A 16753-nucleotide genomic window follows, 5' to 3' on the forward strand; every position below is an offset into this window, starting at 1 on the left:
TACTCGCAGAGTTTTATGATGGCCAATGACAACAAATATAGGCAAAGAAAAATGGCAATATTCCAAAGAAACAAAACTTCACTCTCTTTTTCCAATGACCCATTTCCAGACTATTAAAAAATGTGCCACCCAAATTACTCTTTGGCTTAAAAAGAAATTTATGAATCTCTCCTGAATCCTTGTTTTAATTCTTAATTAGGAAGCAGTCAGTGCCTCCTTTTCAATAAACTCAGAGTCACATAATTAGATCATCCTGGAGGTAACAACTTCTAGAAAACAAGTGGGAGAAAGAGCAATAATTTATAGAAAAATCAGTAAATAAAATATAATTGGCTTTTGCCCTATCTAATGACCCTGGGCTAGATCTGTGTTTTAGTCAAGGTTTTGTTGCTTTTCACCTTTATTAAGCACTTCTACCAGATAGAAGGCTCTTTGGTAGGCTTTTAACACACGAGGTCACATTTTATCCTCACAACAATTCTAATTGGGTACGTACAATTACTATCACCATGTAACATGCAAATAAACTGAGGGACAACGAATTTAGTAACTTTTCCCAAATCATTCAACTAGTACACAGAACCCTAAAGAGGATTTGAGCCTCAGAAGTCTCCCTCCAGAAGCCTGCTCCCTTCTGTTCTGCCAAGCAATTCCTATGTTATCACATAATGGTCATCTTAGAAGGAAACATACAAGAAAACCTCAACTTGAACCAAGAGAATTTTTTAAGTTATTCTTCACTAATCAGTAACTCTAAAGTTCTAAACGTAAGAAAAAGTGTTCTATCACTAATTACTTTTAGGTCCTAGAGACAGTCAAGCACTCCCTAGTCTTGGAAAATCTCTTGTTAGAGATAAGTCATATGCTTTGCAAGGTGGAAATCACTACCAAACTCTAATAATATTTTTAAAGTTTTTCTTTATTAAGTCAATACTGGTTTGGAGAAATCACACAAATGATGTTTTTTATGTTTATGGCTTAAGTTTACCTAACTGTATATTTTGGTCTATAGAACGTTTTTTCAAAAATAACCTATTTCTCAAAAATACAAACTTAAAGGATTCCCCAGAAGTGCCCCTTTCGGGAAATATAGCTAACTTAAAAAGTTATTTAAATGGGGTTCAGAAAGGTGGGCCCTAACTGCAATACTATCTTTGAGCTTTCTCTTTTAAAAACTTTCTTTGAAGAAACTACCATATCTCTTTACTTAATTTTAATTACATAACAGCTAATGAGGTGTGGCAGTTATTATTAGCCCATTAGTCAAATAAAAATGCAAGAATCAATTGATTTGGAGTAGTTTCCCTAGAATCACACAGTAGTGACAGAGTTAAGACTTCATTCTACATGTCTAAAATCCAGATTCTAGCTTTTTCATGGGCCTACCTAAGTCCTCACTTGTCATCTCTTTCAGAGTAACATAATCCTATATCCATTCATCCTTTCTTTCATTTATTCTTTCACTCATTCTGTTATTGAACAATTATTTTTAAATGTCTGTGTTGTAGACTGAATGTTTAAGCCACCCCCAAATCCTTATATTGCAACCCTAGACCCCAGTGTGACTAAATTTGGAGATAGGGCCTTTAAGAGGTAATTAAGGTTCAATGAGGTCATAAGGGTGAGGTTCTGATCCAATAGGATTAGTGTTCTTATAAGAAGAAAGGACGTCAGAGTGTGCTCACCACCACCGCCTTCTCCCTCTCCCTCTCCCTCTCCCTCTCCCTCTCCCTCTCCCTCTCCCTCTCCCTCTCCCTCTCCCTCTCCCTCTCCCTCTCCCTCTCCCTCTCTCTCTGTGTGTAGGTGTGTGTGCAGGTGCATGCACCTAGGAATAGCCATGTGAAGACATAGCAAGAAGGCAACATCTGCAAATCAGGAAAAGAATCAGCTGAAACTTTTACTTCACACTCTAGCCTCCAGAATTGTGAGAAAATTAATTTCCTGTTGTTTAAGCCCCCCAGTCTGTAGCATATTGTTACAGCAGCCTGAGCCGACTAATCCAGTATGATTATTTCAGGTAACATACTTAGCATTAGACAACACCACAGGCAGCACAGATAGGACACAATCAAGACATTGCACTTAGTGGATACAACTATGCCAGCTCTCACAGAAATGTTGCTCTATTAGGGAAACTAGGCAAACAGTCTGGGTGCTGCACAATGCTTTAAGTTTTTTAGTATGGATTTACCTGATGCTATGGTGAGACAAAATGTAAGCAGTACTAAATTGTGACTAGAAAGGTCAGCGATGATGTCATGGAAGAAGAGAACTTGAGGAATGAATAGAAACTTGCTAAAGATGCGAAGGAAAAGGAGATTCCCAGGTAGGGAGACCAGTATGTGTAAAGAATGGAGGCTTGATAGAATATAGGAACTATAAATCAGACATGGTTGGTGTGGGAGAGAGTACAGTCAAAGATGATCCATTTTTTTGGCTTGAGCAACTGAACAGATGGTAATGCAATTTACTAAACAGGAAATGCACAAGGAGGGGAACTTTGAAGGGAGAAAAGAGCAAGCATAGTACTAGAGATAGGAATGACTTGTTCAGTTATGATAGGCTGGGTTTCTCTCAAGGAAATATTTAGTACAGAATCTTATGCATAGTAGGTACTCAATAACTGCTGAATCTGGGTTTCCTCTGTTCATGTTTATTTTGTTTGGCCTAAGAGGTTATTTTATCCTTCAATTCATCATTTTTTAGGAGTATCAGAAAAGAAGCCACACTAGTTAATCACAACTATTTGTCCAACCAAACAGGAGGGAAATCAGCTATAGTTGAGGGCCAATATGACATGAGAACAATTTAAAAGAGCACATGCGAGTAGGTCAGATGCCTTTGTGCAAGTGCCTTTGTTGATCATGATTGGATTAGGTATTAACCATGGTAAGATTTTTTTAAAAAAACAAAATACTAAAGTCAAGAACTCAACTGGTCCTCCATGGATAACAAGTTTGCCAAAATCACCAAAAAAAGCTCTTTCTCTGTTTTTGTTCACAATACATCTAGAGCAGATAGTCTACAATCTCAGAAGCGAGAGACCATTAAAATGGCAAAGAAAACCACCGAATTGACCATCAACTGAATTCTTGAAGGAGAAAGAGGAAATGGGTGATCTTTAGCCAAAGAGTCATGAACTATTTGTAAAGTTATCTTGAATTCCAAGCAATAAAACAACTCAGTTTTGACATAATGAAAAGAATTACTTTACATTTTTCAAGGTAAGTATTTGCCCATGTATATATTGAAGATATTTTACTCCAAGGAGAAAAAAATTAATTATTTTTAAATTTCCTCTAAATATAGAACTATCCCCAGGTTCATCCCCGAATCCACAGGTATACTGTTTAAAAAGGCACAGACTTGCATTTACCAACCCTGGAATTGCAAAATGATTTCATTATTAAGTCTTGGTTTATTCCAAGCCTTCTAGATAATCTCGAACAGTACTGCACTTGTTGTTTAACTCTAGAGATTTTGTAATAAAAGTTTAATGAGTCACTTATTAGTAGAATGTTTATAGCCATTATTTTAAGGTGAACAATAATGACGTAAAGTTTGTACGCATTTGGTTTAAAACGTATTCAACTCACATATCAGTTAATGCTACAGTGATTTGTTAACAATCTCTTATCAATGTACATGTCTAGAGGCAATGTAGCTAAACCACAACTTTACCAAAGCTGTGGCTAAGAACAAAACTAAGGAAGGATTTCTCATTTGTAATTATGTGAAATCCAGATCTTAACTTTTAGCATTTCAGAATTTGAACAAGAATTGTTTTTATTATGGCATTTTGAGCAGATTTCAGAAGGGGACACATATAAAGCAAAGGGACAAAAAATTGAAATTAAGTCCTGAAGGCACTGCATATTTATTTCTATTTAAAAAGCTAACCGGATATTCTATTAATGATCATAAATATTAAGAGAACATACCAAAATAAATCTATCCAATTTCCGTCTAACTGAAATACTGTGAAACCAAAGGTCAATCACATCTCCAAAAAACACTTTCTTGCCCATGTAGAAATTTCCTACAAGTTTTTCAGATATAGGTCAGATATTCCAGGAACTGTGATGTTGTGATTTAACCACAAAAGTTTTTAAGGTATAAAAATAAATGGGAAATATATATATATATACTGAATTTGTACAAAAATTATAAACTCAAAAGAATGACATAGTTACCTGTCCTTAATGAAACAAAATTTATTTAGATTTTGTAATTAGACCACAACATCCCACTCTTACATATTTACAGATGGGTTCTATAAAAAGAATGAAACTAGCAACTGATTTTCATATTGTTTTTTGCTGCCATTTTTATACATGAATTACTCATTAAATCAATTTGAATATAATCATCACAGGATTCAGTACAGTACACACATTCTGGAAGCATGTAGAATCAAAGCAGGGTTATCATAAGAGGGGTAAAATGTATTAGAACACAGAGCAAAATAAACACATAGAATGAAAGTAAAACCAAATTAACTCAAAGCCACAAAATGGAGAAGACTAATGTTTCCTCCAATCTTCCAAACCCCCTTCCCAAAAAAGAAAAGATAAAATACAATGAACATGTCATATGATGACTTTTGTTTGCTTATGCCACATACCGTAGCGATGGCCACATTCAATGTTTCCAAATGCTAATTAAAAAACTATATTTCTATCCTTTAGTATGTTTTCAAGATACTATCCTTTGATCATTCAAGGAACCCGTTGAGTTCCTTTCTATCATGCCATATCTTTAAGCAATACTTTGTTTCTATCAAGCAGTGAAATTGTAAGGGAGGTTCATCCTTAAAAATCTATTTGAAGACATTTTGCAACAAATGGAATTTGCTTATTTTATGGACATTTTAAAAAGTAATCTCTTCTTTACACATGTTAATATATATAAATGTGTTAACTCAAAATATATTCTTACCTCCCATCCATAACTGGGGTCTTTCAGGTTTGACCTCTGTTCTCCTACATAAGGCCCAAACTTTTCACCTGCTTCAATTTTCCTTTTGGTCCATATTCCAAGGCCTGCTCCAGGCATATTTGACTCTCGAAGTTCAAACTCAGCAGGAATGGGGATATCATCAGGGATGTAGATGGGGGCTTTGTAAGGAGAGCCCTCCTTCGGAGTGAATGCTTCGCTGGATGTAGCTGGAGAGCATGGCTCTTGAATATTGAGGGAGAGAGTGCTGGCTACTCCATCTGCGTCTGGCATTTCTTCCAAAGGAATTTCAGGGTAGCTGCCATACACACACTCATTACCTGTAAATAAATAAAAAGTTCATAAATTCCTACTAATATAGAAGAGACAGAATTCCACATCTCAATCTTCAGCTTATAAAGTTGTTGCTTTTTAAAGACGAAATAGGAAAGACCACTGTTAAAATATGCCTGCGTTAAAATCTGTTATTCACAGATGAAGGAGGGGGGAGGGATTATTGCCTCTTTGGTTTATCTGTGTTGAATCCATAAATCAAATGAGCTAATCTTTAACTGCCAGTTCTCTCATGGACCAGCTCAACCTATTATGCAGTTGGGAAACAATCAGCAATTTAAATATTATTATGAACAAAGTAGAGATAAGAAGTAAACATATGTGTACCTACAATCCTGCAAACCATCCCAAATTGGGAGCTAATAGCGTTATACCATGTCTTGGAAAGTTATATCATGCAATGATATCTTGGACTAAACTGTAGGAGAGTCATGAAAGATTCCAAAGGCTTCCATGTGCAACAAGGCTTAAATTTATATGGCAGGATTATTTATTGGAATATTAATTTATGTTTGTTCTTTATTTTTCCTTTCTCATTTCAAACACATCGTCAAGCCCTTGGTATTTCCTTGCCTCAGTAACTTACACAGCACAGAGAATTAAAGTTACTTGATGCTAGTGATTCCTCTGGACATTTGTAAAAGCTAAAATCATTGAAGAAATTAGGTGAGTTTTCCAGAGGAAAAAAAGAGAAGACAGTGTCTTGGGGTGCACCAAAAAGACAGTGAATTTCCTCCAGACTGCGAAGTGGTAGAGATCAGAGGGCCTCTGCATGGAGCAGTGCCCTGGGGGAGGTGGCAAGACCATCTTTGAGGGAAGAGCAGGGTAGAGTAACTAGCAGTCTGGACACTCAACACCGGAGTTCTAAGGTATCCCCAGAGCAGCACAGCACCACACCTGTAGTAAATGATCACACCGTATCAGCCTTAAGATCTTTATGCAACATGGGAGTGGAAGGAAGCATAAAGAATAATGACTGAGCTTGAATTTCCCACCAGTTGAAGGAGATTTCAGTTATCTTAAAGCAAATAAACATGTTTCCACTAGGATTCCACTAGGATTATTCCACTAGGATTATGGACTGAGAGCCAATCCTAATTTGTTCAATTTGTAGACCTTCAAGGGAGGGAACCAAGAAAAATGGGTTAAAATTACAAGGAGACAAATTTCAATCAGACCCATCCAAAGGTAAATGGATTACCTTAAGTTCCCCAGCACAGGGGCTCTAATATAGCCTAGATAGTCATGAATTAATGATGATATGGAGAAACTGTAGCTTTAGGTTGATGAACTAGATGACCCTTAAGATCCTACCAACCCTACAGTTCTATGAATTATTAAAATCTTCCAAGATAGTTTATTGAGCTAGAGGGTAGAAAACCTGAGTTCTATCCCTAATTCCTTCTCTGATTCTCTATGGAAATTAGTTAACTATAAAACCTATTACAATTGTCCATCAAGTACTGACTTCTCTTAAAGTTTTGTGAAGTGCAAAGTGATTGTACATGCAAAAGTATCTTTCTAATGAGGTGCTTGGTTCTTGATTCAAACAATGAGATAACGCCATTTAAACCAAGCACAGAACCAAATCAGGACCCAAACTTATTCCTATGAGACACTTGATCTCAACATAACAAGCTCATTATCATTCAAGTTCAGCATATACAAAATCTTGCACATTATCATCTAGTCTCAAATCGAGTCTCCTGCCCACTTCCCCATTTCCATTAAAAGTAATATTTCCCCCAATTATCCATGTTCAAGGTTCTAAAATAACATAGATATTTTCTCTCCGTCATCCTCAGTCTATTCAGTCATTAAATGCTGTCCATTCTTCTTGCAAGATTTGTACCTTCATCCCATTCTTTCAGTCCGTGTTTTCGTTCCTGAATTTTCTAACAGTCCTCTAACTGGATCTTCAGACCGCCAACCTCTCTCCAGTATCCCTCAACACTGAGCCTGTACAGTGCTGCTGAATTTATTTTCCTGGCATATCAACATTCCTGTGCGATAGCCTCTAATAATTCCTAATGTCCACAAGTAAAACCTAGAGTTCTTAGGCTTGGAATAGAATCTCTTTCATTTTGAAAGCAATCTTCTTTCTCTCTTAGTCTCAACACTCCTCAGTAGGAGCCCCCAAGGCCAGAATAAGCTTATCCCTGACTTCTGAGCTCAGTGGTTCTTCCTGCCAGGCTACCCTATCTCAGTCCCTTTGCCCATCCAACTTCTAGTCATTCTCTATGTCAACTCCCAACTTATCTCTTTGCCATCCCATTTAGCATAAGTATCCCCCTTCTTTGAATTCTCACATAATTTCCTCCCTCAATCTGATGATCAAATAATTCTGCCTATTGTTACCTAGAGTTTAATATGAATAGTTCTTTTATTCCAAACTAGGAAATAGACCCTTAAAGGGAAAACTCAAAACACACTTCTTAGGAATTCTCCAAGTGATCCTCATAAAGGTGCTCAAAAAATACTTGTTACATAGATAATCAACCTAACGTATAATTTTATTGAACTACTCAACCAAACCAATATTTTTCTACCAAATATAGGAAATTATTTTGATCCTGAAAAGCATCTTTAAACCCGTAGAAATGGAACACTATAGATTACAAACTTTTCTCCAAGCCCAACATCAAAAGAAACTATTTCAATAATGCCCCCAAAGAAATACTATCAGAGAAATATACTTCAGGGTCCAAACACCTTTGATAAAGTCTATCTAATTTTATTCTTCAGGGAGATTTTTCATTTCAACCTAAGAGCCAAAAGTTCACTAGCACTCTTGATACAGCTAAAAACATATTTAAAAATCTCTCTAGAATTGTAACATTTAATTACTGCAAATGCAGAGTTACTTTACAGATTCTTAAAGGGATTTATCACTCAATGTGAAGATTTTGGGTTTTTTTGAGAAGTGCTAAAAATTGGAAGACGTTGTGTAATCTATAGACTTATCCATTTAAGCAGCAGAAAACAAAAATGCTTCCAAATGAATAGAACTATTTCCTCCAGTAATTATCCATTAAAGGTCAGTAAAATCTCCCCTGTTGCCTCAAAGGGTTAAATTAGTCATACTGTCAGTTCCATCAGAGTGATCTCAAATCTTAAAAAAGGATAGAGACAAAGCCATCTGGGCCCTCCCCCTGACATAGCTGACCCCATGCCTTTGAGTTACCCACAAACTTTCCCAAAGCATAATTTCTAAACTAGTGAGTTTGGATTTTAATTCCTGTGGTGACAAAATACACGTGTGCCCAGGCTGCTGCACAGAAGAATCTGAATTTAAAACCTGAATGCAATTCTGCTTACAATAGCAAAAAAATCCAATTAAACCTAAAGAACAACTTATATAGGTCAAGCAAATCGAGGAGAAAGACTTACGGTCCTATTCATCCACATGCAGGCGTTAAATGGATATGCAAACTCAGGCAATTTGTTTTCAAGCCACTGTTAATCTAGTATCATCTGAATTAAATATAAAAAGGGCTGTGGTAACAAAAAATGGAAATATAAAACTGCTGAGTTTTACGTATCAAAGCATGCAACAATATTTCAACGTAATCTAGCATTATGAAATTTTCAACAGCAAATGCAGTTTATCATTACTGCATTGAATATTTGCATAAACCAAAGTAAACTACTGTCTCCATGTACATTACTCAAGAACTATCCATAAAGCTCCTAAAACATTTCATCTAAATGACAAACTATCTCAATTATCATATCTCCATTAAATCTCTGTTATTGAGGAAAAATTGGTAGATCTTTTCCCTGAGCTGTAACTACAGTTAATTAAAGCATTGCTCAGATATCATATTGACAGGTTGGGCACATTACAACAGGTTAGTAGCAGGTAAGAAGTGCTATATACATCAGTGCTCCCTTAAAGATAAATAACCCTTGTAACTTCTTGGATCTGAACTGCCTGCTACTGGAATTTGCTTCTTGCATCCTTTAAGTGTGTCATTAACTGCAGGAGGACAGAAGGACAAGCTTATTGTTCAATTTGAGGCAAATGACTTGGGAAATGCTCTTGGAAATCAAACTCTTCAATTCAACTTTTAGATGTTCTGATATCCCTGGAAACCAAGAAAGCGGCCACACTTGTATTAGACTGTATTTATTTCTATGACTCTGAATAAGTACCATAAGGTTTCCACTTGAAGAGATGCATTTTGAAAACGTATGAGAATCCGCAAAGAGGAAACTGCAGAAATAATACTGATAATAATAACTTCTACAGATGTATCTATGTTTTCTCACAATCCAATGAGAAAACTACGGTGAGAAGAATAACCTTCCATTTTGCAAATGTGTAACCTGATACTCAAGGATGATAATCGGTATATACAAAGTCAGCTGAGACTAGAACCCAAGTGTTTAAATCCACTCCTCCCTTTAACTCTTAGGCAACTTGCTTTTTTTCTTTAAAGATATGTTTTAAAGTTTGTTTTTTCAAAATTGTGGCCCTACCATGTGAATAGTTTATTTTTTCACCTTTTCACTTGATATATGAACACTTTCTTATGGTTTTAAAAATATTAAACTATATTGAATTGCTGCATAATATTCCATAATATAAATCCATAATAAGTGAACTATTTGCATAGTATTTATTTAGGTTGCTTCTAATTTTCTGATACCATAAATACCACTGAAATGAACGTTCTTTCATATAAATATTTATTTTCACCTATTTTAATTTCCCTAGGTTAGATTCCTGTAAGAAAGCTTAGTGAGTATTGACAGATTGTTTATCAGAGGTGTATACCAATTTATACTTCTAGCAATCATACTGGCATTTATTATTATATCTTGTTTTTAAATTTTATTAATACAATGGAAAAGACTGTATATCTATTGTTGCTTTAATTCACATCTCAATGATTACTAAGACTAAATATTTTTGTCATTCCTATTTCTCCTTTTGCAAGTTATTCATTGTTTTTATGCAGCTTTAATTGGGCTTTTATTGGTCTGTCTTATTAATCATAAAGAAATGAGCCCTTTGATATAGTTTTTGCTACTATCCCCAGTAGATCATTTAGCATTTGTTTTTTTTAATGGCGTTTTCGTTGTACAAACTTTTTAACTTGTATGGAATGAAGTCTATTTTTCCTTTGTGATTTTTACATTTTTCTTAGAAAGTCCTTACCAATCCTAAGGAAAAAAAAAAAAAAAGATTCTCTTGTATTTTCTTTGAGCTTCATAGTTGCTTTCCTACCAACCTTGGATTACCAATGATTTACTGCTGAGTGAAAAGCAGAGAAAAATGACTTCATTTATTTGAGCTCCTGTGAACGGCAGGCTAGGAAAAAAAATGCCATTTCACTTATAATTCTTTGGTTCTTATTTGCAAGGCTGGCCTAAAATGCCTTCTCTTTTTGTGGGTTTTACATAACTCACCATTTGTTTAACTTGGCCCCTCTGCCTAGTTTAACTGCAAATCTTCTGGGCAGATGCCATTCAAAATCCTGAGTTTCACCATTAATAGCATTCCGTACCTGTCATATAATACTTATCACTCAGCATTATCATTAGTGATACTAACATAAATAATTTTCCTCTCTACTCTTCTTCACATGATAGAAAATATTTAGCAACTAAATAGAGTTTAATATTAACATTAGAAGCATATATATGTAGTCTGACTCTAAGACAAATTTCCTTAGACATTAAATAAGAAATCTGTTCTATATACTCAGCTGTACACACATACGCATATGATAGACACATCCATGTGCATTTGTAGTGTGCTTGTGTACTCACTAATCTTAAAAATAGGCTGAGACAGAAACATGGTTTGAAATCTCAGGCAGACTGGTTGAGATCAAAACTACATGAAACAACTGCCAGGAGGAGACCAGCAAGGGAATTGAACAGATTAGGTAACTCAGAAATTTAGACATTTCCCCCCATTATGTTCCTCATTGCAGTTTTGTAATAAAAACATGAGCAAACTTCAAAGGAAGCTCTGTAGTAAAGGTTAATTGCTACTAAAGAAGAGGGTGGGCCCGAGCGCCAGTACTTTGTGCCCAACTTGAGAGCAGACAGGAAGGATTACACGTGGCTGAGAGCTGCGGATGCGTGCCCAGCTCCACGAGCAGAGCAGGCGCTGCCAAACCTCAAGCCCCACCGGGGAACTCCTGGTAGGACGTGAGCGCGTGAACACGAATCCAAGAGTTGGTGCCTGCTAACGGTAGGGCAGGGCGGGGCGGGGCGGGGCGGGGAGGGAGGGGGAACACATCAATTTCCTTCCAAAATTCAAACCGGACATGCTCTTCTTCCCTTGTTAGGACAATTCCAGAGCGTTGACCGAGGCCTGTTGCCGAGAAAGCAGAGGAGCCAGCTCTTCTGCACCAGCAACGCAACCAATCAAGGCGCGCTGGGCTTGGGGAAAGGGTGGAGCCCAAGTCATGCCAGATGCACAAACAGAGCAAAGAAGGCGGCTCTGAACTGGCCAGCAGAGTAGTGTGTGAGAATGGCCCCAGATAATGAAATTTAAGATCCCAACGAAAGGAAACTAGTAAAAGTAAGAAAAACGAATTGCCAGAAAACTGACTTAAACTAGCTTTGAAGCATCGTAGAAAGGGTCCAGAGGCACAGGCTGAGAAAATAGAGGCATCTAATAGAATGGAAGCTGCTGATGGACGTGGTCTTCAGAGTGAGCTGCCTCCAGCAGAGAGGGGTGAAAAGAAAGTAGACCTCATGGAATCTGCTGACACTGGATTGCATTTGTAGAATCCATGTCTTTGGAGGCCATTATTTTTGTGAAATAACGTATCAACGTGGTTTGGCACGTGGAATTTTTTCAGTGATCTTCTAAGCTTCCTTGCACCTCCAGTATTTGCTACTTCCTTGTACCAGAGTATTCCATTTCTTCCTTACGGAACTTTTTCCCCCAGGGTTTCCTAAAAATATTCTGTTTATGGGCTGTCAAAAAGACCCTAAAATTATGAAAGAGTGTCGGGAGGCAAGCAAGGAAGATGGCAAAAACTACCACAGGAGTTGAAAGTAAAGGACCAAATCAGTGAACGAACATTTATCTTTCTCTTGGGATTGTGGCATATCCCTTGCTTGTCCTGGGGTTTTAAATTTGGTTAAGAGTTTCTCCACACTCCTAGGAATTTCACAGACATTTCACTAAAGAAGTATGGTTTGTGAATTAAACTGGTAGCTTCTAAGCTCTTATGAAACGGGTTTGGCCACTTCCAAAAGTTCCTCATCAGAGATGGAATTAAGTTTTTAAAACTGGTTAGGGAAAGTAATTGTCAGAAAATCCATAGTTGAGGTACCAGTAAAGCCGTTTGGTATCTACTTACAGAATCTAAAACAGCTAAAATAAAGACATTAAAGCTCTGTGAGCACTGCTCCAAGGAAAAACATGACCTGGTTAATGTTTGGCTTATTCTGTTGTTAAGGGAGACCCGATCACCAATACCCACTGGAATGACCAGGTAAGAACAGACTTATCACATATCACATACTGTTTCTTTTACATTATAACTATGTGCCTCCATTCTCTTTTAGCAAGACAAATTTTTAAGAGACTTTTGGCAACCTTTGACCTGATGGCTTTTCTCATAAGCTTTTTATATCCCCAAAGTGATTTTCCTTCAGATTCATTTAGAGTAAAATAGAAATGCCCTGAAATTATGTTGCAGCAGACTGGGTGGTTACTCTCAGGCAGTCTGAAATGACCAGAGTACAGCCTTTCAGTATTCAAGCCGTATCTACAGTAATTATTTGCCAGCGTATCTAAAAGAAGGCAGGCATTTCCTGTTGCACACAAATGGGACACTCTTATCTAAATTACTGTTTAAACAGGTATTTAAGAAAAGACTATCACAGGCAGGAATTTACTGATGACGGAACACATTAGTTTAGGGCTGGACACATTAGCTGAGGACCAACCATTGTCAGGAAAGGAAGCATATCAGCATCAGGAAGGTATAGGGAATATTTTATAACTCCCATATGGGTCAAGTTGGGGGATTTGTAAACTATGCCGTCTGCACTCAGGAAAAGCAGGAGTGGCACAAGCCCTGACGTGGAGGTCCAGATTCCGCAATAAGTCTTCACTGCCCAGAGTAACCTCAGAGCTTGAGACTCATAGCTTTTTGGGGTCCCTGTTTCCTTATCCATAAAATAAGCACATTGGACAAGTTCAGCCCCAGGTCCATTCCACTCAAGCAAACTCAGTTCTACATAATGAAAACCAAAGGATGGTCAAAGTTTGGTGTACCAGAAGCTTATAAAATATATTTCCTGGAAAGACACTTTGAGAATTGGTTTGGTCTCTCACAACATGTAACCTAGGAGAGACTGTACTCTGGCTGCCCAACTTTGTTCTAACCAGTAAAACTGGAATTTATTCCCAGTAGAGGCTTATAAAACTGGGCTGTTATTCTCACATTAAGTAGACTGCCCTCTGGTGAGGACTGTGGTTTACGTGTGGGCAGAATGTGTGGTTTACTACCTCTAATTTGTTTATGTTGTTGATGGTGGTTTCAGAAGAAAGCTGCAGCCCTTCACATGCTAAAGAGTGACCTGATTTGCTTCCTTTTTAAAAAAAAGTGTTTAAAGCTGGGGAGGAGAGCATGAGGGTGCATTAATGTGCCATTGCTAACAGAGGAGCAACTGGGATCCCTCTGACCACAGAGCTGCTTCATCCAGCTCTGCATGTGAAATGAGAGCCCCAACTTGTTTATTATAATTACCTAAGTGTGGCTTGGTGGCTTTTGGCAGAGATCCTTGCTGCCTCCAAAGGAGAGACCAAAACTCAGGAGCTACAAGTTAAAGGAAGGAGCAAGGAGTGTATTTTGTAACAAGGAGACTGAATTCTAACATAAACTAGGTAAAAATATTCAAAACAACCCTCAAAGATGAAGATCAAAAAGTAAATGAGATTGCCCTCCACTTTCTACCATATAATAAACAAAGATAGGTGTGCAGGAGAACTGAATAAACAGTGTAAATATAAGTTCCAGTTCATTGTCACAGCTAACTTGATGCAGACCCTTTCCTGTTGCTACAAAACAGAAGAGCTTTCTTATAGCCAGGAGTCCTACATAAAGAAAAGAAAATAATTATGCATGTCTGGCAGAAGAGGGAGTTGTAGCAATGGCTTGCCGATAAAAAGGAATGTGAACAAGCCATAGAACGCTAACCTAACCACACTCTGAGTTTGATAAGGAGCAGAGAGTGCCCAAAAGAATGAAATTGTGTTAGTCTCAAAATTAGGTTTTATTTGAAAATGAACAATGTTCCTTGTTGTCACAAGGCTTGGTAACAAGGACAACAACGTATGATCTTAAAGTGATGCTGTGGGGAAATTCCTTGATTTAGCTGATTTTAGCTTGGACTCTTGCCCCATTGCAAATACAGTATCTTCAGTGTAAAATAAGTTTAGATGATTCCAAGGAGTGCAATTTTCTGCCCCTGTTTCAAACTCTAAAGGCCCCCATATGGAGTTTCCCAACACTACATCATATTAAACGTAAAATCATTCAAAACCATGGGGATGGATGGAGTGTCACTGAAAAACGTAAAGAAAGGGTTTTTTATAATTTGAGAAAACATTATACACTTTGATAAAAAATGTTTTCAGGAAAAATATGAACAGATGTAGCATGTATATGTGTATACATACACTAAATAGCACTTATGATTTGAGAAGGGGTAATTTCAACATTGCTAAGTGGTAACACAAGCTAGGTATTTAAGGGAATGATATAATATTACAACTTCATAGACTACCAAACTATGTATGGTCTCTGGAAATTGTCATTATCAACATGTACAATAACTAGTAGCATTAGGTGGTCTGTACAGTATCCTTCAAGTCTAATTGAGTCACACAGTCTAAGACACTTGATGGGCACCAGGCACTGCCGCCTAATGAGAACTGACTTTTAGAGAAAGGCATTCAGGACCTCTTCTATATAAATTACTATCGTTTGCAGCAAGAGAGGATTATAAATGTTTGCTGGCAAAAAACTAAATTTATTTACAAACTGGGTCTAATTTACTCACGGCTCCAGTACAATCGGCTTTTTTCGAAATATTTATGTTATCTGTACTTTTGCCTCACTAAACTCTACCACAATCATAAACACTGTTGAAAAATTATTTGCAGTTAGCAGGATTTAAACTACCCATTATATCACCAGCTAGTGCCAGTAAACTTTTGCACTGGTTGATAACGTTTCCTGTGGAATAAATATACATTTGACTGTCAAAATCTTTGGTGGGCTCCATACTATGAAAGTTAAGTATTAAACAGATGTCCCAGACTTCACCAGTTTTGTGTGACTGCTTCAATCACACATTCCAATTGAAATTTTGTGGGTAGATAGACTACAAAAGTGCCCAGACTTCAATTCTTTCCTAGCATTAGGAGAGGAATTAGATGATTGAAGTGTTGGGGTGATACTCTTTGCCCTAGATGCTACTTCTCAGACTTAGTCATTTATCCACCCCAAAACATTGATTTGGTACCATTCTGTTCCTGGAACTGTGCAAGTTGTTGTGGCTAGGTATAGAGTTGAATAAAATCAAACTTCTGCCCTCAAGAAACTTAGAGTTGAGTAGTGAAGACAGAGATGGTAACAGGTATGTGACTATGCTATAAAATAAGACCTAAAATGAGGTTAGGAAGAGTGATGGCTGTTAAGAGTTGAATATAAGTAACTGCAATTGGGCATGCCAATCTACAGAATTAGGTGAAATGGGTAAAGGGGGTCAAAAGGTGCAAACTTCCAGTTAAAAAATAAATAAGTCATGGTGACGTAATGTACAGCATGGCGACTACAGTGAATAATACTGTATTGCAAATTTGAAAGTTGCTAAGAGGGTAGATCTTAAAAGTTCTCATTACAAAAAGAATTCATAATTATGTATGGTGACAATGTTAACTAGACTTACTGTAGCAATTACTTTGCAATATATACAAATATCAAATTAGTACACCTGAAACTAATATGTTATACGTCAATTTTACCTCAATAAAACATGGAAAAAAACAAGAATAAATCTCTTCTTTCAATTCTTGGTGGAAATGCAGTTGTCATTCACATTCATTTCTTAGAATCACCACGTTCTTCATAGTAACATAAGGATCAAATAAGGGATGATTGGGACTTCCCCAGTGGTACAGTGGTAAAGAATCCGCCTTCCAATGAAGGGGATGTGGGTTTGATCCCTGGTTGGGGAACTAAGATCCCACATACCGCAGGGCAACTAAGCCCACGCACCACAACTACTGAGCTCGCACGCCTCAACTAGAGAGCCCGCGTGCCTCAACTAGAGAGCCCGCGTGCCGCAAACTACAGAGCCCACGTGCCCTGGAGCCCGGGCGCCACAACTAGAGAGAGAAAATCCACACGTCACAACTAGAGAGAAGCCCGCACACCACAACAAAAAATCCCGCATGCCTCAACGAAGATTCCATGTG

The 16753-nt window shown here is 37.3% G+C and overlaps 1 protein-coding gene across 3 annotated transcripts in view; it reads right to left on the reverse strand.

Moving 5' to 3' along the window:
- Positions 1 to 5268, reverse strand: part of MECOM (MDS1 and EVI1 complex locus) — a 285173-nt gene extending 279905 nt beyond the window's left edge. For all 3 annotated transcript variants that reach the window (XM_065877048.1, XM_065877047.1, XM_065877046.1), the window contains exon 1: positions 4939 to 5268. In XM_065877048.1, coding sequence (XP_065733120.1) covers positions 4939 to 5229 — 291 coding nt within the window. In that variant the 5' untranslated portion in view covers positions 5230 to 5268. The remainder of the gene's footprint in view (positions 1 to 4938) is intronic.
- Positions 5269 to 16753: the final 11485 nt, after the last annotated feature.

The sequence above is a fragment of the Phocoena phocoena genome, chromosome 4, assembly GCF_963924675.1.
Source record: "Phocoena phocoena chromosome 4, mPhoPho1.1, whole genome shotgun sequence".
NCBI classification, from domain to species: domain Eukaryota; kingdom Metazoa; phylum Chordata; class Mammalia; order Artiodactyla; family Phocoenidae; genus Phocoena; species Phocoena phocoena.